Here is a 22,556-nt window from a genome sequence, read left to right on the forward strand (position 1 = left end):
CAAAATTTTAATTGTTTATTAAGTATATATTATTCTATCAGGTTGACGTTGCAAATGGCCGACAAACTGTTGGATGGATAACTGTGATGGGGACGATGATCGATGGACCTGAACAAGTCTGTATTCACAAATCCTTTTCTGGGCCTCTAATGCCTCGTGTATTAGACTTACCTCCCCTGTTTAGTCTCTAACTCATAACGCAATTAGATTAGGTTTGTAATTGACGATATTTGTTCAGCAAAATGCATATACATGTATGTCAAATGCTTTCGAATATAATTTTTATCACAAGGATAGACGGTAATTGAGAAACATGAAAACATATTAACAGTAACTCATGTAAGTTTTTGGTCCTAGTGTAGGCGTCATGTTGCCATGTGACGGTGCTAGCAGACAACCCTTCGCGACAGTGTATGAATTAGATCGTTGAATGTAATTGTTATGCACCGCACACACGACATGCGATAATTCCAACTGAGAAAGAAAGGGCTTTACAGGCCGATTTTTTGCTTTACACCAGTTTGAAAGAGGACATAATGGCTGAGAAGAAATTCTCAGGGGCACCATTTGGAACACAAACAGCAAGGTGAGCCTCGTATATTTGTCGGCAGAATAATATTGTCAATAATGTTTGTCATATTGACACGGTGTCAACAACGGGTAAACACCATTATTGTACTGAAACGACCTGTTACCGATATTCCCTTAATGATATTGTGCTCTTTCAAAAGTTAATGCATAAGAAATGATAATGATAATGTTATCTAGCGTCAAGGTCGGAGAATCAATGAAATGATGTAAACGTCAATGAGGTTTTAAACGATATAGGCCTAAACCGTGGCTTAAAGAATCATATTGAATAAGCCTTTCAAAATTGGGCAATATCTTGCAGACTGCAAATAAAATTAAATAGAAAAATTAACTTAATCATATTTAGTAAACCAAATCACACCTCGATAATAAGGTTAAAATATTAAGGAAATTATTATTGTAAAGATATTTCTTTATCACAAAAAGTAATGTTAGTTATTTGAGCTACTGATAAGTGTTTAACTTAAGGTGTGTTGAAGTCAGTGACCGGTGATATCTTATTGACTATCTACTTCACACACACTATATAATGAGTGCTTTACAACTGGTTATCTGCTGGCAATGGTCCTAAATAAAACATCATAAAGTGTGTATAGACAAGCCAGACCAACTTGAAGAACCTCCTTATGTGTTTATGGTTGCCTAGCTTATTATTTGACATTCAATGACATGGACCTTGTGGTCTGTATGGGACATGGCTGTAAGATTAACTTTGTTCAGTCTGGCATTGATAAAGAAGGAGTAAAAGTAATTGTTCATTCTATGTGTACAGACCCGGGGACAGTGTCATTATTTGGTCCTTTACACATGTTCATGTTGTGTTGTGCATGAATAATTACTTCTGCTTCAGGAATATGGTCAATGTTAAAGATGAACATGCTGGGTTTTCATTGGTTAGACACACAGATATTTTAGCATTTTATTTCTGCTGAAGAGACAACCAATTTATTTTCTTATTTTAGGGACCTGCCAACCCTAATTTGTGCAGAAATAAAAAAATAATAAATAAAGATGTGTTTTGTTGAATTTAAAAAAATTAAATATGGTATTGTATTGGGTTTTCTTTTAGGGATTTTACCTCAAATCAACCCTAAGAAATAGGTGATTTTTATATTTTGACCTCCTTGCATATTGACAAACCAAGAAAATTCAAATAAACAAGAAAGTAAATTTGTTTTAAGACAAAAATAGTCTAAATAAAAAAATATTCTAAAACAAGATTAGTGGCTACAGTTGAATGTTAGGCATCTTAAAAGTTTAGTAACAGACATTGCATTTCTATGGTATATTTCTATGAATATATGTGGGGGGCACAGGTGGTCTATTCGTCTAAGGTGCCGCGTTTCGATGTGCAGAGTTGCATCCCTATGATTGTGGGTTCGAATCCCAGTTCGCCCTGATTACATTTCTAGGTTTGTCAGCACCATACCCGTGCTCGTGGGTTTCACCGAAGTGGTAAACGTCTAAGACCTGCATCACTTCGGGCTTTCCTCCCACATTAATTAAGCTGACATGCGGTGATATAACTGGAATACTATTAAAAGCAGCGTTAAACACAACTCACTTACTCACTCATGAATATATGCGAAATACAAGAATAGACTATGCAACTGTTGTCTAAAAACTTTATTTTATAATGAATTGAGTTTTGACAGTCTGATATCGCAATGTTCACTTTTTGGAGCAGGAGTGAATACAGAATTGACAGTGCTCAGCATCTGCTGCTATTCAGCGCACTTGATAGGGTGAATACAGTATTGACAGTGCTCAGCATCTGCTGCTATTCAGCGCACTTGAAAGGGTGAATACAGTATTGACAGTGCTCAGTATCTGCTGCTATTCAGGGCACTTGATAGGGTGAATACAGTATTGACAGTGCTCAGCATCTGCTGCTATTCAGCGCACTTGAAAGGGTGAATACAGTATTGACAGTGCTCAGTATCTGCTGCTATTCAGGGCACTTGATAGGGTGAATACAGTATTGACAGTGCTCAGGATCTGCTGCTATTCAGCGCACTTGATAGGGTGAATACAGTATTGACAGTGCTCAGTATCTGCTGCTATTCAGCGTACTTGATAGGGTGAATACAGTATTGACAGTGCTCAGTATCTGCTGCTATTCAGCACACTTGATCGGGTGAATACAGTATTGACAGTGCTCAGCATCTGCTGCTATTCAGCGCACTTGAAAGGGTGAATACAGTATTGACAGTGCTCAGTATCTGCTGCTATTCAGGGCACTTGATAGGGTGAATACAGTATTGACAGTGCTCAGTATCTGCTGCTATTCAGCGCACTTGATAGGGTGAATACAGTATTGACAGTGCTCAGTATCTGCTGCTATTTAACGCACTTGATAGGGTGAATTCAGTATTGACAGTGCTCAGCATCTGCTGCTATTCAGGTTTGATGTGTCTGGTGTGCACCCGAAGAGTAAGACCCCGGGTACCTTCACCGAGATACCATACGACAAGAAGTTTACACAGGATCTGGTGAGTGGTTCACATGCAGATTATTGTAAATCTGAAAAGTTTTGCGTCATGAAATTTTTGCGAGTGCCTAACAATAGCCTTTTCTGCTTCTGGAAAGTTTGAGACACCTTGTTGATGACACATGTTATTTCTAAGTGTAAGTAGTGACATGATGAAAAGTTAACTCAGTGTCAGTCAGTGATTTTCTTACTGTAGATGCATGTGTTGTAGTTGACAAGGAAGGTTGGAGAAGTGTGTTTATCTTACAGTAGTTTTATAAGGCTGGACTCCAGCCGCTGGAGTATATCTGGACTACTCAGTGATATGTAAGCAATTTAACCAGACGTGGCAGGTTTGGGCTTTTAGTGGCGGACATATTGAGGTGCGCCTTTTTCGGAGTAGCTTGATTCATATAGTATTTTCTTTTCATAAGATCAAAAAATTATGCTTGACATGTTTTTGTTTCACATTTCATAATCTTTTGATCATAGCTTGCGATTTTTATAAATATAAATGACAATGTTCAAATTTTCATGGATCACAGTTGTTAAGCCATAGTAATGTAGATTGACAGTAAGCATCCTGAATATGAAATTGTCTAAACCTGGACTGGATTCTCTCCGTTCAGAAGCGCCGGCTAGGTCCTGGCAGCTATGATGTTGAACTGGGCGGGTTCAGCACCAAGTCTGTGGAGGAGAAGACCAGGGGTCCTGGCTGGGCGCGGGCGTATGAGGTGGAGAAGATGGCAGCCCTGCCTCATCTCCTGCACAAAGAACAGTGGGAGCAGAAGAGGATGTTGGTGAGTGGTACCAGGAACACATAACATAACTTTGATGCAAAAATTGCTTCACATGTCATTGATCACTAGTATAAGACAAAAGTTATATGATCAAATAATCATCTATTCTGTACTTCAACTAGAATGATATTAAATACTGTGATGGTGTAGAGAAGCCTTATGTAGTTTGTATAGTTCACTGTCCAGACACAATTAATCTTAAAAAATTGTGATCAATTTATATTTGGTCCTGGAGGTTTGCCAACTGGACATTGATAAGATTTAATCAAGGCAACACTTACAAAAAACACCTGGAATGGTTTGACTTGACATCACCCTGATAGTGTTGATTGATGTCTTAACCGTTACGTGCTGGTGTGGCTGTCACCACATTTCATGCCCTTATACAGTCTGTTCGGGCATCTGGGCTTTATGAATGAATACTGAGTACCAGTCAAATCACCATGTTGGTTCACGTATCAGAGACAGAGGCTCGCAGTGATCAAGATTTCCCAACCCTAATGGGCCGACCATTTGATGTTAAAGGGGTGGATGGGGTGTGGTGGGGGCTGGGATTTTATCGAAAAATATAAGTTGTCCCTGAAAATTCTTGAAACTAATCATTATGCTTCATATTGTTAGAAAAAATAAAAGAAATTTATTGCCACAAAAATTACATTGTTGCAATGGGGTTTTTTAAAAGAAAATATCTATGCTCAGTTTTAATCAACAAAATATCTGGCTATGCAGCTGTAGCTGAGTGAGTGAGTATGGTTTTACGCCGCTTTTAGCAATATTCCACGGCGGGGGACACCAGAAATGGGCTTCACACATTGTACCCATGTCGGGAATCGAACCCGGGTCTTCGGCGTGACGAGCGAACGCTTTAACCACTAGGCTAACCGACCGCCCCAGCTGTAGCTGAAAAATGATCTGGTCTCAATGCAAAATCCCAGGCCCCCTCCAGGATATCAAATGGTCGGTCCCTTAGGTGCTATGGATAAAAAAGATATTTCCAAAACCAATGAGATCTTTGAGAATGTTGATTTAAAAAAAAAAATGTATCATGTTTTTAGCCATGTAAGAAGTACACATGGCAGATAAAAGTCTGAATTACTTTTTTCAATGGACTTACTTCTCATTCATGATAGATGCAGTCCTGTTACTGGTTGCAGCAATAACTCAGTCCTACCATTAGTATGATTTCATGTGTAAAAGTGTTATGGTCAATTGATTTGTGTAGGTATTTCTCAGATGCTCCCAATAAAAAGATGTGCATATGATATGAATTTTTTTTAATGAGAATTCAAGTTAATAAGGTGACATTTAAGGTGAGCATGTATCTGACTCGCACCCAGATGTCCCTTATGTCCCTTATGTTGTATATCACTGGTTTATTTCAGCAAAGGAAGCTAGGCCCTGGGTCGTATGAGATCAAGGACTTCCTGCAGAGTTCCGACGAGAAGCCCAGGAGCAGTCGCGGAATCTGTGAAACCAAGGCACCTAGGTTCAAGGATGGAGCTGTGGTAAGTAGATTTACACATAAGCTGTTTTTTCTTTATTGGTTTCTGGTAACAATAGTAAGAAATGGGAAGAGATTGCACTTCGTCTCTTGGCACATTTGTAATTGTATTTATTCTAGCTCACCCAGAGAACCAGGGATTGAACAATGTCTGTAAGACCAAGATTATTGAAATTCAGGGAGGACGAGTGACATTTCCTTGTGGACTACCACTTTTACGATAAAGCAGACCCGTGAAAGTATGCTTGCTGTATCAGGGGACTATGCTCGTCGTAAGAGGTGAATAACAGGATTGGGTGGTCAGATTCAATGACTTGGTTGATGCATGTCATCGTATACCATTTGAGTGGATCAATGCTCATGATGTCAATCACTGGATTGTCTGGTCCAAACTCAATTATTAAAGGACTGCCGTCATATAGCTGGAATATTGCTGAGTGCAGCGTTAAACAACAAAACAGAACAAAACATTAGGCAGATGGCAACTCTGTTCATTGCTTTGATAGACTAATCACAATAGCCAAAACCGATGATTCGACCTTCAAGATGGATGAGGTCTGCTCTGTAGCTGAAGGTGGGGTTGGTCCATGCTGTCACTGAACCACCACCATAGTAGTTGTGCTGTACTATACTGCTGGTAGCGATTGTCTGTATGTCTCCATACACTTCTCCCATCATCTGTACATTTGAGAAGGAATTTTGATTCATCTTACGAAATGATTTGACATCACAACATTTGTGATTACCAGTTATATTGATGCCAGTCACTGTGCCACATTTCAGTCATGCAGCTTTCATCAGATAGCGCACAGTTTGATCACTTAATGACTTGTGCTTATGGCTTCTGTGGCTTATAAGACATAACCACAGGTAATGAGTGATCTATAGAAAGTGTGTTTGCTTGAACCTATCCCTAACACAATGAATCTTATATCACAATCTTCATAGTCTGTTGCTTTTTTCATCATGCCACATTTTCACCCCGCTGGCTTGCCCATGCAGAGTCTGCAACATTGAAACCACACCAATTTGTTTCTTGAGATCAACCTGTTATACTGAGTTTCTTTACTTGTTTGTTTGATGTTTAACGCCGCACTCAGCAATATTCCAGCTATATGACGGCAGTCTGTAAATAATCGAGTCTGGACCAGACAATCCAGTGATTGACATCATGAGCATCGATCCACACAATTGGGATACAATGCATCAACCAAGTCATTGAGCCTGACCACCCGATCCCGTTAGTCGCCTCTTACAACAAGCATAGTCACCGTTTATGGCAAGCATGGGTTGCTGAAGACCTATTCTACTGCGGATCTTCACAGGTCTCCATTACTGAGTCAGGCATATTGATTGCCATTTGTGCACTACTACTATCATGTTTTGTCTAGCCATAATAACTGCCATTACAAAGCAACAATTTCCCATTCTTATCTTACATTACACATGGCGATGCATGGGCGAATATTATTATCCGTGAATACATTGTATTTGGTTTAGGGCTGGGAGAGGTAACTGGGTTTCTTGCGTCACGTGGGTACTGAGTAAGTATCCACATGACTACCTGGACCTGTGATTAGTCGCATGATATATTGTTCAATGACAAACATTATCTAGAACTCCATGGTTACACTACAAATCACTTATGTTGGCATTTCCTTCTGACAATGAACGCATTCCTTCTGATGTTTGAATAGAGGTACAGCTTCAGTCAACTTCTGTGTACAGGTATACGTGACCATATCGTTTCATATGTGTGTATCTAAATACTTTTTGCCAGAGCTCTGTTCAAACCATTCTCAATCAGACATTTTGTACTCATCTCTTGAGACCTACAGCAGGTACCCAGGTAGGGTTGAGTATTCGGGACTTGGTAATTTTGGACTCATCCTAGCCCTAATTCGGTTACATTCAACCAGGAATAACACCATGCAGGTACCACTGAATGTGACCACTATATGAACTGTTCCTAATCATCTCTTGGCGATCCCCCTTTTTTTTCATTAACAATATGAATACAATTTATTTCATGTGGTATCTGAGGCAGGTGAGGACCATTAAAAATTTATAAACACCAAATTCAACTTTACACGTATATTGTGAATATATATTTATTGTGAGATTGTTGTTGCACAGAGTGACATTCCCGGCCCTGGAACGTATGGTAATGGAGGGATACCACACGCAGCTATAGAAGAGAAGGATAAAAGGTCAACCAGTACTAAAGGGATGCTGGATGCTGGCTCGTCAAAGCCGCGCAACCTCCCGACAGTTGTAAGTCTGCTGTATAGACTTACTGTACATCTCAGTCAGGGCGTAATGAATTTATTGAAACTTCTTTCTCCCTACCCTGCTAACCTAGCTTATTCTCATTACTTCACATTCATCAACTAAGACTGCAATTCATCACTGTCCATCATGTTATAACCTGCGGAGTGGCTTGAATAACTGCAGCCAATTTTCAATAAAACAGAATATAACCAATCCAATGTTTACTCTCGAAAATAATGTGAATGAAAAAAATGTAGCGGTAATACATTTGAGGTGTCTTTATTAGTGTAGATATAATTAAGATCAGTGATCAGACAATGGCTTCTGTACATCATCCCATATTTCACAGTAAACCCATTTATCACCATGTATTTAACACAGTGCAGTAGAATAGGAAGTATTACTTGTGATCCAAATATTCAATGCAAATTAACTTTAAGATTGTGTATGTACACAACTGTAAATGTTCTTATATGATTGATTCAACGACTATTGCATCTTGTAGCTATCACGGAGACAGGTATTTGTGCCAGTACCTCACGTGTTGAGGGTATTCTGTTTCTTCCTGCAACATGTACTGCATGAACCTCATGAAAGTAGCTGATCAGAAACATTTAGCGGAAGGGATATAACTTATTTTGCAATCCCCAAACTGCAGGAAACACTTCTTTCAACTACTGATTGCTAACAGATGGCGTGAGACGAGATGTTAACTTCAAAGTCAGATTGTTCTCACTAGTGGTGTATCAACAAGTAAGGATTCCTTTCAATAAATTCAATGATATATTTTTGTTATCTCATAAAGTGACATCATTTGAAATAATAATATAACATTGTCAAGATAATTTCAAAATGAATGCTTTTCTAATTGTTGACTCTTGTAGATATCCCGGAGAAAGGTATTTGTGTTGCTGCAATTATTGCAGGCATCCTGTCATACATGTAATCTTTTATTGGCTGTGAATTGCAATCCTAGTTTGCACAATGTAAAGTAGTGTAGGGAGTGAAACAGGACTAGCGATGTCTTCATACCTTACGGCCAAGAAGTCTTAAGTTATCGGTCACTCAGCTGTTAACTGTCAAGACTACCAGATATGAAGAAAGGCTGGAAGTGATCTTTATGCGTGGGTTTCTAACATTAAGGGAAATTTAGGTTTTGTTCAAGACATCAAAATTGGAAAGTTAAAGTTGCTGGCAGATGGCCATCTTTTATTTTCTGAAATTCTTCTTCTACAACACAAGGTCTGTGGGACTGATGCCTTATGGCTGAGGTGACTAAAACAGGTGCAGGAACTGCCCTACTGATTTGTATTACCTAGCTCTTATATATTGTTTTTATATTTATAATGTGTTTTTTTTTGTATTTGTTTGTAGGTTATTTACTTTCTCTAGGCATGTGACAGTGACACACCCTGACAGTAAGGGCTAATGAATGAGCATGGATAGAGACACTCAGTGTTTAGGGCATTTGTCAATTTATTATTATCAACTTTGTAACATAATTTCTCTTATTTGGGTAGACTAAAGTAGTTATTGAATGATATGCATGATTTATTCAATTAATCTGATTTAACAATTCTTACAAAATATACCCTTCCTTTTCTCCTTGAAATGATTGTGTCATAATCATACAGTTAGTTTTTGAGACAAATGGCAATTATACATTTTCATGATTGTGTCAGTTTTTGATGGAATATTCTTCTATATTCGAACAAATTTGGAAAAGACTCTTCATGACATTCTGGATAAGAATCAGTCAGTGTCCGAGAGTATCAACCTGTCTGAAACCCTAGCTGTCAATACAACAACGATAATACATGCAATCTTTTAATGTAATGTTAAATAAGGTGTTAATTATTTACTAAAGCTGTCTTATATTTGAGGTGTGTTTGGGTGACATTAAGTGGTGTATGTTTGACTGCAGAGGTCAGTGCTGGGACCAGGTGTGTGTGTGTTGCTACATCAAGCGGTGTATGTTTTACTGTAGGGGTCAGTGCTGGGATCAAGTGTGTGTGTATGTTGCTACATCTGGTGGTGTATGTTTGACTGTAGGGGTCAGTGCTTGGACCAGATGTGTGTGTTGCTACATCTGGTGGTGTATGTTTGACTGTAGAGGTCAGTGCTTGGACCAGGTGTGTGTGTTGCTACATCAAGTGGTGTATGTTTGACTGTAGAGGTCAGTGCTGGGACCAGGTGTGTGTGTTGCTACATCAAGCGGTGTATGTTTGACTGTAGAGGTCAGTGCTGGGACCAGGTGTGTGTGTTGCTACATCAAGTGGTGTATGTTTGACTGAAGGGGTCAGTGCTTGGACCAGGTGTGTGTGTTGCTACATCAAGTGGTGTATGTTTGACTGTAGAGGTCAGTGCTTGGACCAGATGTGTGTGTTGCTACATCAAGCGGTGTATGTTTGACTGAAGGTGTCAGTGCTGGGACCAGGTGTGTGTGTGTGTGTTGCTTCATCTGGTGGTGTATGTTTGACTATAGAGGTTAGTGCTGGGACAAGGTGTGGGTGTGTGTTGCTATATCTGGTGGTGTATGTTTGACTATCAGGGTCAGTACTGGGACCAGGTTTGTGTATGTTGCTACATCTGGTGGTGTATGTTTGACTGTAGAGGTTCAGTGCTGGGACCAGGTGTGTGTGTTGCTACATCAAGTGGTGTATGTTTGACTGTAGAGGTCAGTGCTGGGACCAGGTGTGTGTGTTGCTACATCAAGTGGTGTATGTTTGACTGTAGAGGTCAGTGCTGGGACCAGGTGTGTGTGTTGCTACATCAAGTGGTGTATGTTTGACTGAAGGGGTCAGTGCTGGGACCAGGTGTGTGTGTTGCTACATCAAGTGGTGTATGTTTGACTGTAGAGGTCAGTGCTGGGACCAGGTGTGTGTGTTGCTACATCTGGTGGTGTATGTTTGACTGTAGAGGTCAGTGCTGGGACCAGGTGTGTGTGTTGCTACATCAAGTGGTGTATGTTTGACTGTAGAGGTCAGTGCTGGGACCAGGTGTGTGTGTTGCTACATCTGGTGGTGTATGTTTGACTGTAGAGGTCAGTGCTGGGACCAGGTGTGTGTGTTGCTACATCAAGTGGTGTATGTTTGACTGTAGAGGTCAGTGCTGGGACCAGGTGTGTGTGTTGCTACATCAAGTGGTGTATGTTTGACTGTAGAGGTCAGTGCTGGGAACAGGTGTGTGTGTTGCTACATCAAGTGGTGTATGTTTGACTGAAGGGGTCAGTGCTGGGACCAAGTGTGTGTGTTGCTACATCAAGTGGTGTATGTTTGACTGTAGAGGTCAGTGCTGGGACCAGGTGTGTGTGTTGCTACATCTGGTGGTGTATGTTTGACTATAGGGGTCAGTGCTGGGACCAGGCACCTACAACTTCAAGAGCTTCACAGAACAGATGGGCAACAAGGTGACCAGCGTCCGAGGACCTTATGACCTCTTCTCCGGGGATCGTAACAAGCCCATCACAGTGGGGTACCTGGCAGCACCGGTTAGTAAGAAACACCCGTACACTAATGGATGAGTATTCAGTTCTCTAATGTGGAAATACCGATGCTCATCATATCTATAAGACATTTATCTGACAAATCCTATGGGAATTGTATAAGAATGATAGAAGCAGCACATCTGCATGTTACATCCAACTGCACAGTGTGTTGTTGACATCAGACATATTGTACTTCATGTTAAGACACAGATGGTCATTTGGTATGCAGTGCAAATCCTTTGGCTGTGCCAGGATTCACTGGATTTGAAGCCCAGATTTTCATCCTCTGTTGGTCAGTGCAATACCCACAAATGTCAACAGCTAGTGTCACTGTGGGATTTTCCCCCACATTGAGCTGACCGGCTGTAAATGAACTTATGTTAAAACTCACTCACTCTTTATGTTCAAGAGTAGTAGATATGTGGCTTATTGTATACCACTTTCTGAAATTGATATACTGTATTTGCCGTAATAAAGAAAAAAGGGTTGTTCTTTAACACCATACACTAGTTCAATTTGTTTTCAGAGATTAAGTGGTAATGAACAAACTTTGTTCAAATGTTGTTGAAACTAAAATGTTTTTGATTATAGTTCATCTACCCTGTTTGGCTGTTTTCTGTAAGAAATCTGTAAAATACAGAAGCAAATGCAGACTCTGCTATGTTAGTTTGTTTGGTTGTTGTTTAATGCCGCAGTCAGCAATATAAAAGCTATGTGACGGCGGTCTGTAAATAATCAAGTCTGGACCAGACAATCCTGTGATTGACATCATGAGCATTAATATAGACCATTGGAATATGATGACATGCATCAACCAAGTCAGCAAGCCTGACCACCCGATCCTGTTAGTCACCTCTTATGACAAGCCTGGGTTGCTAAAGACTAATTCTGTTAGTGGGGTGTGTAAAGATTATTTAAAGATTGTTTGTGAAAATGACCAAGGGGAACCTATTGGATCAGGACGTTTAAATACAGATGATTATTCTGCTCTTTGTAGAAACTAGCTGACCTTGGCCCCGGTCAGTATGACCTCAAGTCCTTCCTGTACGACTGGGACACAATCCATCGCAAGCGACAGGGCAGGTTTGGTAAAGTGTCTCAGTACCCTGATCCCCCGACAGAGAGGATCTTCTGTAGTACACTCTCCCAGTGTCAGAAACAAAAGGTACACAACTGTCAGATCGAAGTTAGGATTGGGATCTGTGCTGCAAAACATCTTGTATTTTTCTTACTTGTTTCAAGGATTTCTTTAAAAAAATGTGTGGTCTATAGTTGAAAGGGTGTTTTGAAAATGTTTTAATTGATTATTGATAGTATTGTTGCTTAGGTGAAGTAATAAAAGCCACTGAAATTCAAAGACTTTCTTCCATTTCCACAATTACTTACTTTGAATTTCTTTTCATTACTGAAACTTGTATGTTACCAGGCATCTTCCAAAGGTAAGAGAGTTAACTGACTTTACATGTCCAGTTTCCACTCTTGCTGAACTAGGCTGGAATTTCTGGGCTTGATCATTGTGCCACCAGGTGCTGTTACGAGTTATGTCCCTTCTATGTCCCTACTACTGACCATTGAGATTCCACCTCTCATATCACTCGGATTTGATGAACAAAATCAAGTCGCCAAGTCAAGACAATCTCATCGATTATAAAGATCTTTATTTTAATAAAACAGGTTTTAACTCGTGACATGCATCAAAACATGTGAGCACCTTGATTAAAAACATGAAAGGATTTGGAAAATATCTGTAGATGCCCAGTTGATGGTACACATGCTCTGCAAATCCTGCGATCTAACTAATTCAGGATGGCAGTTGCCATGTTGTTTATGAACCTGGTGTTGATTTCATTATGGGAATATGATTGGACTATGCAAAGACTTGTTAGTCCAGCCAAATTATAACTCTGTAATTCCAGCCTAGTTCGGCAAGGGTGGAAACAGTTAACTCCCTTGCCTCGGAAAGATGGTTATAAGGAAATCAAATTATCAATGTTATCATTTGATTCTACATTTGTGAAAAGTTGGGTCCCAATATTCGTAAACAAGATAATACAACATATAAAGGGTCACGGGTAAACTACTAGCGGATATGTCTGAAACTGACAGTGGCAGTTATTTATGTTTATGTTTGAGTCTAAACAAAGAGTCATTTTTCTAGATTCCATGCTGCCCTCACACTGAAATTATTGTTGATGGTTTACTTCATTTTCTCTTTATGCACGTTCAAGACATTCAGTTGACCTTGACCTGGAATTGGTCACTTGTACAATTACTGATGTGTGACAATGTTTCAGAACACTCCTGGCCCAGGTAACTATGACCCAAAGCCTGTAGTGAAGGCCGCCTCCACCAACTCACCAGGCTTCCTGTCGTCTGCTCAGAGGAATGACCGGGTGTCTCAGAGGTTCTTTACCAGGAATTTTGTAAGTTGAAACGTCCACGATCTGCATCTCTTGTGACTCTGTTACCTGTGACAGCGATAGTTAGGTACCAGAAGTGAAAAACTGAGGACCCATATTGTACAGACATGGAAGATCAATGATCTTTTCAGAGGTCAAAGACCCATGTGCCTGGCAATCTGAAGCACCGTATGTAGACAAATAAAGGTTTGGTTTATTGTACTTTGCTTCAAAATCTTGTCTTCATTTCATATTTAGAGGAATAACCTGGTTTACAAATGTTTTTTGTTCTGAACCTGAAGTCTGGATAGCTGGTCTTCTTGTTTGTTTGTTTGTTTGTTGTTTAACACTGCACTCAGCAATATTCCAGCCATGGTGTCCTTGTAGTGAACATAGTGAGTGAATGTGTGCTGAAACAGTCATCTTGTATCTATTGTCATTTTATAAGAGATCAGTATTTCTCTGGATCGGTGTGTATTCAAATGACAAAGGATGACTGAAAAAAACAAATGCCAGAGATATTTCACCCCCACCATTTACACTAGATAAGTGATGGTGTACTTGCTGTGGACTAGAGTCCATTCAAACCATACAAACATTCAGATCTACAAGATAAGTGGTGGACTTGTATGTGCAGGGAGTAGAGCCTTTACACATGGGCACATTGGGTCAAATACTTGTCAGGTAACCTTAACTTGAACGGAACTCATTTCATAGGCCTTCACCAATTCCCCACGATATGATATATGGAATTGCATCTGATTGTTGGGAATGACCTGTATATGTTGTGCTGCTTGCAGAACCCAGTGGGGGCCGGACGTTATGACATCCAGAAGTGGGAGGAAGCTCAACAAAGGAATGGTCATAGCAGCATGTTCAAGTCTCGTACAGGAAAACTGTCGGCTGGCATGGAGAAGTTCCTCAAGTGAGTGAATCAGAAAGCTGAGAGTTGTTACTCTATATAAGGAGTATTACCCAGTAGGAGTATTACCCTGTAGACTAAGGAGTATTACCCAGTAGACTAAGGAGTATTACCCTGTAGACTAAGGAGTATTACCTAGTAGACTAAGGACTATTACCCTGTAGACTAAGGAGTATTACCCAGTAAGAGTATTACCCTGTAGACTAAGGAGAATAACCCAGTAGACTAAGGAGTATTACTCACGAAGAGTATTACCCTGTAGACTAAGGAGTAGTACCCTGTAGACTAAGGAGTATTACCCTGTAGACTAAGGAGTATTATCAAGTAAGAGTATTACCCTGTAGACTAAGGAGTATTATTCAGTAAGAGTATTACCCTGTAGACCAAGGAGTATTACCCTGTACACTAAGGAGTATTACCCAGTAAGAGTATTACCCTGTAGACTAAGGAGTATTACCCTGTAGACTAAGGAGTATTACCCTGTAGACTAAGGAGTATTACCCAGTAAGAGTATTACCCAGTAGGCTAAGAAGTATTACCCTGTAGACTAAGGAGTATTACCCAGTAAGAGTATTACCCTGTAGACTAAGGAGTATTACCCTGTAGACTAAGGAGTATTACCCAGTAAGAGTATTACCCTGTAGACTAAGGAGTATTACCCAGTAGACTAAGGAGTATTACCCTGTAGACTAAGGAGTATTACCCTGTAGACTAAGGAGTATTATCCAGTAAGAGTATTACCCTGTAGACCAAGGAGTATTACCCTGTACACTAAGGAGTATTACCCAGTAAGAGTATTACCCTGTAGACTAAGTAGTATTACTCAGTAGACTAAGGAGTATTACCCTGTAGACTAAGGAGTATTACCCTGTAGACTAAGGAGTATTACCAAGTAAGAGTATTACCCAGTAGACTAAGAAGTATTACCCTGTAGACTAAGGAGTATTACCCTGTAGACTAAGGAGTATTACCCAGTAAGAGTATTACCCTGTAGACTAAGGAGTATTACCTAGTAGACTAAGAAGTATTACCCTGTAGACTAAGGAGTATTACCCAGTAAGAGTATTACCCAGTAGACTAAGGAGTATTACCCAGTAGACTAAGGAGTATTACCCTGTAGACTAAGGAGTATTACCCTGTAGACTAAGGAGTATTACCCAGTAGACTAAGAAGTATTACCCTGTAGACTAAGGAGTATTACCCTGTAGACTAAGGAGTATTACCCAGTAAGAGTATTACCCTGTAGACTAAGGAGTATTACCAAGTAAGAGTATTACCCTGTAGACTAAGGAGTATTACCCAGTAAGAGTATTACCCTGTAGACTAAGGAGTATTACCAAGTAAGAGTATTACCCTGTAGACTAAGGAGTATTACCCAGTAAGAGTATTACCCTGTAGACTAAGGAGTATTACCTAGTAGACTAAGGAGTATTACCCTGTAGACTAAGGAGTATTACCCAGTAAGAGTATTACCCTGTAGACTAAGGAGTATTACCCAGTAGACTAAGGAGTATTATCCAGTAGACTGAGGAGTATTACCCTGTAGACTAAGGAGTATTACCCTGTAGACTAAGGAGTAGTACCCAGTAGACTAAGAAGTATTACCCTGTAGACTAAGGAGTATTACCCTGTAGGCTAAGGAGCATCAGCAGTAAGAGTATTACCCAGTAGACTAAGGAGTATTACGAAGTGGACTAAGAAGTATTACCCTGTAGACTAAGGAGTATTACCCTGTAGACTAAGGAGTATTACCCAGTAAGAGTATTACCCAGTAAGAGTATTACCCTGTAGACTAAGGAGTATTACCCTATAGACTAAGGAGTATTACCAAGTAAGAGTATTACCCTGTAGACTAAGGAGTATTACCTAGTAGACTAAGGAGTATTACCCTGTAGACTAAGGAGTATTACCCAGTAAGAGTATTACCCTGTAGACTAAGGAGTATTACCCAGTAGACTAAGAAGTATTACCCTGTAGACTAAGGAGTATTACCCAGTAGACTAAGGAGTATTATCCAGTAGACTGAGGAGTATTACCCTGTAGACTAAGGAGTATTACCCTGTAGACTAAGGAGTAGTACCCAGTAGACTAAGAAGTATTACCCTGTAGACTAAGGAGTATTACCCTGTAGGCTAAGGAGCATCAGCAGTAAGAGTATTACCCAGTAGACTAAGGAGTATTACGAAGTGGACTAAGAAGTATTACCCTGTAGACTAAGGAGTATTACCCTGTAGAATAAGGAGTATTACCCAGTAAGAGTATTACCCAGTAAGAGTATTACCCTGTAGACTAAGGAGTATTACCCTATAGACTAAGGAGTATTACCAAGTAAGAGTATTACCCTGTAGACTAAGGAGTATTACCTAGTAGACTAAGGAGTATTACCCTGTAGACTAAGGAGTATTACCCAGTAAGAGTATTACCCTGTAGACTAAGGAGTATTACCCAGTAGACTAAGAAGTATTACCCTGTAGACTAAGGAGTATTACCCTGTAGACTAAGGAGTATCAGCAGTAAGAGTATTACCCAGTAGACTAAGGAGTATTATGAAGTGGACTAAGAAGTATTACCCTGTAGACTAAGGAGTATTACCCAGTAAGAGTATTACCCTGTAGACTAAGGAGTATTACCTAGTAAGAGTATTACCCAGTAGACTAAGGAGTATTACCCAGTAGACTAAGGTGTATTACCCTGTAGACTAAGGAGTATTACCCAGTCGACTAAGAAGTATTACCCTGTAGACTAAGGAGTATTACCCTGTAGACTAAGGAGTATTACCCAGTAAGAGTATTACCCTGTAGACTAAGGAGTATTACCCAGTAAGAGTATTACCCTGTAGACTAAGGAGCATTACCCAGTAGACTAAGGAGTAATACCCAGTAGACTAAGGAGTATTACCCAGTAGACTAAGGAGTATTACCCAGTAAGAGTATTACCCTGTAGACTAAGGAGTATCAGCAGTAAGAGTATTACCCAGTAGACTAAGGAGTATTACGAAGTGGACTAAGAAGTATTACCCTGTAGACTAAGGAGTGTTACCCAGTAAGAGTATTACCCTGTAGACTAAGGAGTATTACGAAGTGGACTAAGAAGTATTACCCAGTAGAGGCCAAGCTTAACTATTTTAGCCCTTGGATGCCCTTAGTATCTTAGCCCTTAAACACCTTTCACTATCTTAGCCCTTGGACACCCATTACTGTCTTAACCCGTGAAGATCCGGGGTAGAATAGGTCTTCAGCGGCCCATGCATTGTATTCCAATGGTCTATATCAATGCTCGTGATGTCAATCACTGGATTGTCTGGTCCTGACTCAATTATTTATAGAGCGCCGTCATACAGCTGGAATACTGCTGAGCGCTGCGTTAAACAACAAACAAAACAAAACTTAACCCTTGAACACCTTTCACTATCTTAGCCCTTGGACACTCCATACTATCTTTGCCCTTGGTCACCCTTAGACCTCTTTTCTACCTGAGTCATTAGACACTCTTTTTTATCTTGGTCCTTGGATGCTCTACTATCTTTGGAAATTTTTACTGTCCTGTAGCCCTGTAGATTCTTTACTCTATTAGCCCTTGGAAGTTCTTTACTCTATTAGCCCTTGGATGATCTTTACTCTATCAGCCCTTGGATGATCTTTACTCTATTAGCCCTTGGATGATCTTTACTCTATTAGCCCTTGGATGATCTTTACTCTATTAGCCCTTGGATGATCTTTACTCTATTAGCCCTTGGATGATCTTTACTCTATTAGCCCTTGGATGATCTTTACTCTGTTAGCCTTTGGATGATCTTTACTCTTAGCCTTTGGATAATCTTTACTCTATTAGCCCTTGGATGATCTTTACTCTATTAGCCCTTGGATGATCTTTACTCTATTAGCCCTTGGATGATCTTTACTCTGTTACCCCTTGGATGATCTTTACTCTATTAGCCCTTGGATGATCTTTACTCTATTAGCCCTTGGATGATCTTTACTCTATTAGCCCTTGAATAATCTTTACTCTATTAGCCCTTGGATGATCTTTACTCTATTAGCCCTTGGATGATCTTTACTCTATTAGCCCTTGGATGATCTTTACTCTGTTACCCCTTGGATGATCTTTACACTTTTACCCCTTGGATAATCTTTACTCTATTAGCCCTTGGATGATCTTTACTCTATTAGCCCTTGGATGATCTTTACTCTATTAGCCTTTGGATGATCTTTACTCTATTAGCCTTTGGATGATCTTTACTCTATTAGCCTTTGGATGATCTTTACTCTATTAGCCCTTGGATAATCTTTACTCTATTAGCCCTGGATGATCTTTACTCTATTAGCCTTTGGATGATCTTTACCTTCTTGGCCAGTCAGACACCATTTACTATGTTGGGGTCAGTATGGTTAAGGGATTGGGTCTGTTAGCACTATTCATTACATTGAGTGTTCTAGATATGAAACACACCACTGATCTGTGACCAACAATGGATCTAATGTTTACAAATATCCTCATTCTATAGCTAGTATCAACCATCCAAAGAGAACTTATAGTAGCTGGTTTGAACCACATTAGTCACCATTGGTGATCAATTGTAGTTTTATAAAATTTCCAAAGAACCCTCTCAGGTAATTTCCAGTATCGGAAAGAAGTTGAAAAGACAGACTGCATCATGAGCCATCATCTTAAATTCCAGGGAGAGAATACGAGGCAAGGATGTTCGTCTGGAAGACCGTGTCTTCATTGTCCCCCCCGAGGCCCCTGGGAAGTCCTCTCAGGCACAATACACAACTCAAAGGGCCACAACAATGGTTTAACCCTTTCTGCAATTGTTGGAGGGGACGTACACTACAGTTCATGGATATATGCAGAGGATGGTTTAAAGCAGCATATTACAGAATATAGAAACATTAAATGTTATTTTCTTTTCAGGTAAACAAAAATGTTAATTTCACATAAAACGTAACCTCAATATTCACAATATCTTGACATTTATTTTGATACATGCAATAATAGTATAGACGATAGGGGTTCTGCCGCCACTCACCCTGGGCCAAGCCTGACCTGGGATTGTTTGGAATACAACAAACCCCCTACTTGTGATACTTGAATCCTACACTCATTTGTTATTGCGATTATTACTGAAACAATCAAATTTGCACATTTACAAATGATATAAATCATGATCTGAAAACAAGGGGTCAGACTGAGCTGACATCAGTTTAAACACAGCGGTTGTTGGTTGTGGTGCAGAGAGCAGTCGGATCTGTGGCCTTATTGTGTAAATATTGAAAGTCACTGTTTGATCATATCTCATGTATATGTAATGTTGTGGCCTGTGGTGCTGTTAGAGGATATTCTTGTTGTGTCATGTTAAAACTGTCTGTGATAACTTGTGTTCCACAATGCAAGTCACATAACTGCGGTCATGAGAATAAGATACAATCAATGGCGCTTACTTTCAAATAAAGATACATTTGTACTGCATTTTTATATTAGATATCTTTTACTTATATTTTCATGGTTGTTGAAGGAATGCATGTGTTTTTAAAAACATTCTTAAAGCAAACAGAATCAAAGTACATGTTCTACATTGGCTCATGTACCGAAGTACCTGCCTTACATGTCGGGAAGATAAATATGTTGTAGCAAGATCCCCCGGATCGTGGTAGAAGACCTAACGCATGAAACCCCATGTGCCCCTGGTGATACTGCTACACCTTCTGTTACCTGTAGTATCCTACCTACTGGGGGATGCAAGCTCACTTTAAAAATATACATGTATTACTGTAAAATTTATGCATTTCACACAGTATTTCTATTTGGTATTTTTCTCAACTTCTTATATTGTTTCACTTTACCATTTCATATTCACAATAATTAACATTGAGCAGGACTGTTTTCACTGAATTGTTTTTAACTTTTATATATTTGTATTATACTTTGTTACTCGACAGTATTATCCTATGAGATTTAGTGTCACATTTAGTGTTGTTATTGTTGATTTTGTGTGCCCTGTATTCAGCTAGGCAGCTGGTCAGCTTGTATAGAAGTATGGCGTGCTGCTTCACCTGTGTGGTCATGCACAATACAATGGTGATCTGATCGTAATTAGCGCTGGTCATCAGAAAACCATGGTCAGCACTTTGTGTAACAGTGAAAAATATTTCCAGTATTATTTTACAAAATAAACACCAACCTTGCAGTGCAAGTCAGAACATGAACACTGCCATGGCAAGAAGATGTTTTCAAGGAGCTTAATATTTTTACCACTACCAGAAACTAACCAATGACGTCTTCCCTGTTGAGTAGCACTGAGCCATGATGGTCCTGTCACAGTGCAGGGCTACACGTCACGTGTTATGGTACACAGAAGTTGGCATTTTGGTGTTGTTATAATCAAAACTATTTTGTGAAAGATCTAAGACCCCCTGTTTGTGCAATATATATATATATATATACACTGTATGCTGTTTAGTCTGTCCCTGCATCTCATACAGGACATAAGCTGCTCCACTTCAACCTCAGGTGGTAATGTATTAAGATTTACTTTTCTATACACCTTTTGAATCAAAACCTGAAAATGCTTTAAGTTGAAACCTTATTTCCACAGAAGAGAAAATGTAGAAATGTGAGATTGTCACCACTGCAGTATTAACTATGGTGTAATCTGCCAACATTATGTTTCCATGTTGTACACTTTGTTGCACTGTTGTCATATACCGGTTTGTAAATAAACAGCTGTGTGATGGAACTTTGAGTGAACTTGTTTCTACATCACAAGCAGATATGTCAACTGGATCTGATGCAGGCATCTCATATCAATGTTGGGTTCCCATGGAAATCAGAATGAAGACTCAACATGAAACGTCAAATACAAAGGCCACACTTTTTAAATTTTGTTTCATGGGTTTAAATCAGCGTTTCACTCAAGGTTGGTTGAAATAAAAATAAGTAGCTATGTCAATTATTTATTTATTACTTATGAAAGTAGATTCTTTAATCACTGATAGTGATGTCACACTTTTTATTGTATGAAAGGGAGACATAATTTGTATAAACATTTCTATTATAAATTTATTTCTTGGACCTGCTGCTTTTCAGTAGGTGCGGGATCATGAAACCAAAAATGAAAAATGTGTGGCCTAAAGGATGAAACAGGAATGAACGCATATCCTTTTTCCACCCTTGTAACCCATAAATTAAGTGTTGGATATTACAAAATGCTTCAACATTATAGGGATTTTCTGAATTGATTTCTGATTGACTGAATGTTTTCGTGTCCAAGAAACGAACATGGGAGTGCCAAACTGGCCATAGGTAGCATCCTTTCGGGGTTTCCAAGAAAGAGGACTTAAATTATTTATATAGGGAGCTCACAATGTCTGAATGGTGTACTCAAGACAATTCAACCGTGTTGTGCCGCCAGGACATCTGACTTGTACTTGACTAGTTTCGTATTCAGGCAAATTTTTGAGTGGTGCGAGATTATCTGGTTCCCAATGTTATAACTGGTGTTATCCATGACATTGACACTTATTGGAACATCAGCTAATGCAAAATCTAAACAACCCCAGTCTATGAACACAACACCTTGAAAACTAGAATTCAAAAAGCCACAGATCAACAATGACCTGATGGTACTATGGATGCTTTTCGTCCATCTTACGGTAGCCACGTGGTCAGAGGAATCATTCTTATTCACCCAGGTTTCATCAGGGAAAAATGGTATGGAAGCTCTGACTGATAGTCACAAATGGTGCAGGGATAATGTGACCTCTTAAACAGAAGGGAACATTTTCCCCTGAAATTGTTCGGTCATCACCCCATGCAGTGTATCAAAATCCCATCTTGTGAAGAGCAATAATTAATGTTATTAGGGAAACAATTATTGCGTCTTTAATTTCCTGCTTGTGACCCGTAAAGATCTGGGGTAGAATAGGTCTTCTGCAAACCGATGCTTGCCGTAAAAGGCGACTATGAGGATCGGGTGGTCAGACTTGCTGACTTGGTTGATGCATGTCATCGTATCCCAATTGCGTGGATCGATGCTCATGATGACAATCACTGGATTGTCTGGGCAAGACTTGATTATTTACAGACCGCTTTCATATAGCTGGAATACTGCTGAGT

At 39.6% G+C, this 22,556-nt stretch overlaps 1 protein-coding gene across 1 annotated transcript; it reads left to right on the forward strand.

Annotated features, from left to right (window-relative positions):
• Positions 1 to 347: 347 nt before the first annotated feature.
• On the forward strand, positions 348 to 21,177 carry LOC124146182 (lymphocyte expansion molecule-like). The gene is made up of 10 exons (XM_046516342.2): positions 348 to 586; positions 2,996 to 3,083; positions 3,691 to 3,861; positions 5,244 to 5,366; positions 7,499 to 7,636; positions 10,980 to 11,123; positions 12,118 to 12,285; positions 13,415 to 13,543; positions 14,320 to 14,444; positions 19,120 to 21,177. The coding sequence occupies exons 1-10, from the start codon at positions 537 to 539 to the stop codon at positions 19,238 to 19,240; spliced, it is 1,257 nt and encodes a 418-aa protein (XP_046372298.2). The 5' UTR covers positions 348 to 536; the 3' UTR covers positions 19,241 to 21,177.
• The last annotated feature ends 1,379 nt before the right edge of the window (positions 21,178 to 22,556 follow it).

The sequence above is a fragment of the Haliotis rufescens genome, unplaced genomic scaffold (genome assembly GCF_023055435.1).
Source record: "Haliotis rufescens isolate VD_foot unplaced genomic scaffold, xgHalRufe1.0.p SCAF_2, whole genome shotgun sequence".
In the NCBI taxonomy this organism is placed as follows: Eukaryota; Metazoa; Mollusca; class Gastropoda; order Lepetellida; family Haliotidae; genus Haliotis; species Haliotis rufescens.

Excerpts from the sequence above, each read along its gene's own strand:
- LOC124146182 (XM_046516342.2), top strand. The coding sequence starts at position 537 with ATGGCTGAGAAGAAATTCTCAGGGGCACCATTTGGAACACAAACAGCA. Across the intron at positions 12,286-13,414 it reads CCCAGTGTCAGAAACAAAAG|AACACTCCTGGCCCAGGTAA; the intron begins GTACACAACTGT and ends ACAATGTTTCAG. Across the intron at positions 14,445-19,119 it reads GGCATGGAGAAGTTCCTCAA|GGAGAGAATACGAGGCAAGG; the intron begins GTGAGTGAATCA and ends CTTAAATTCCAG.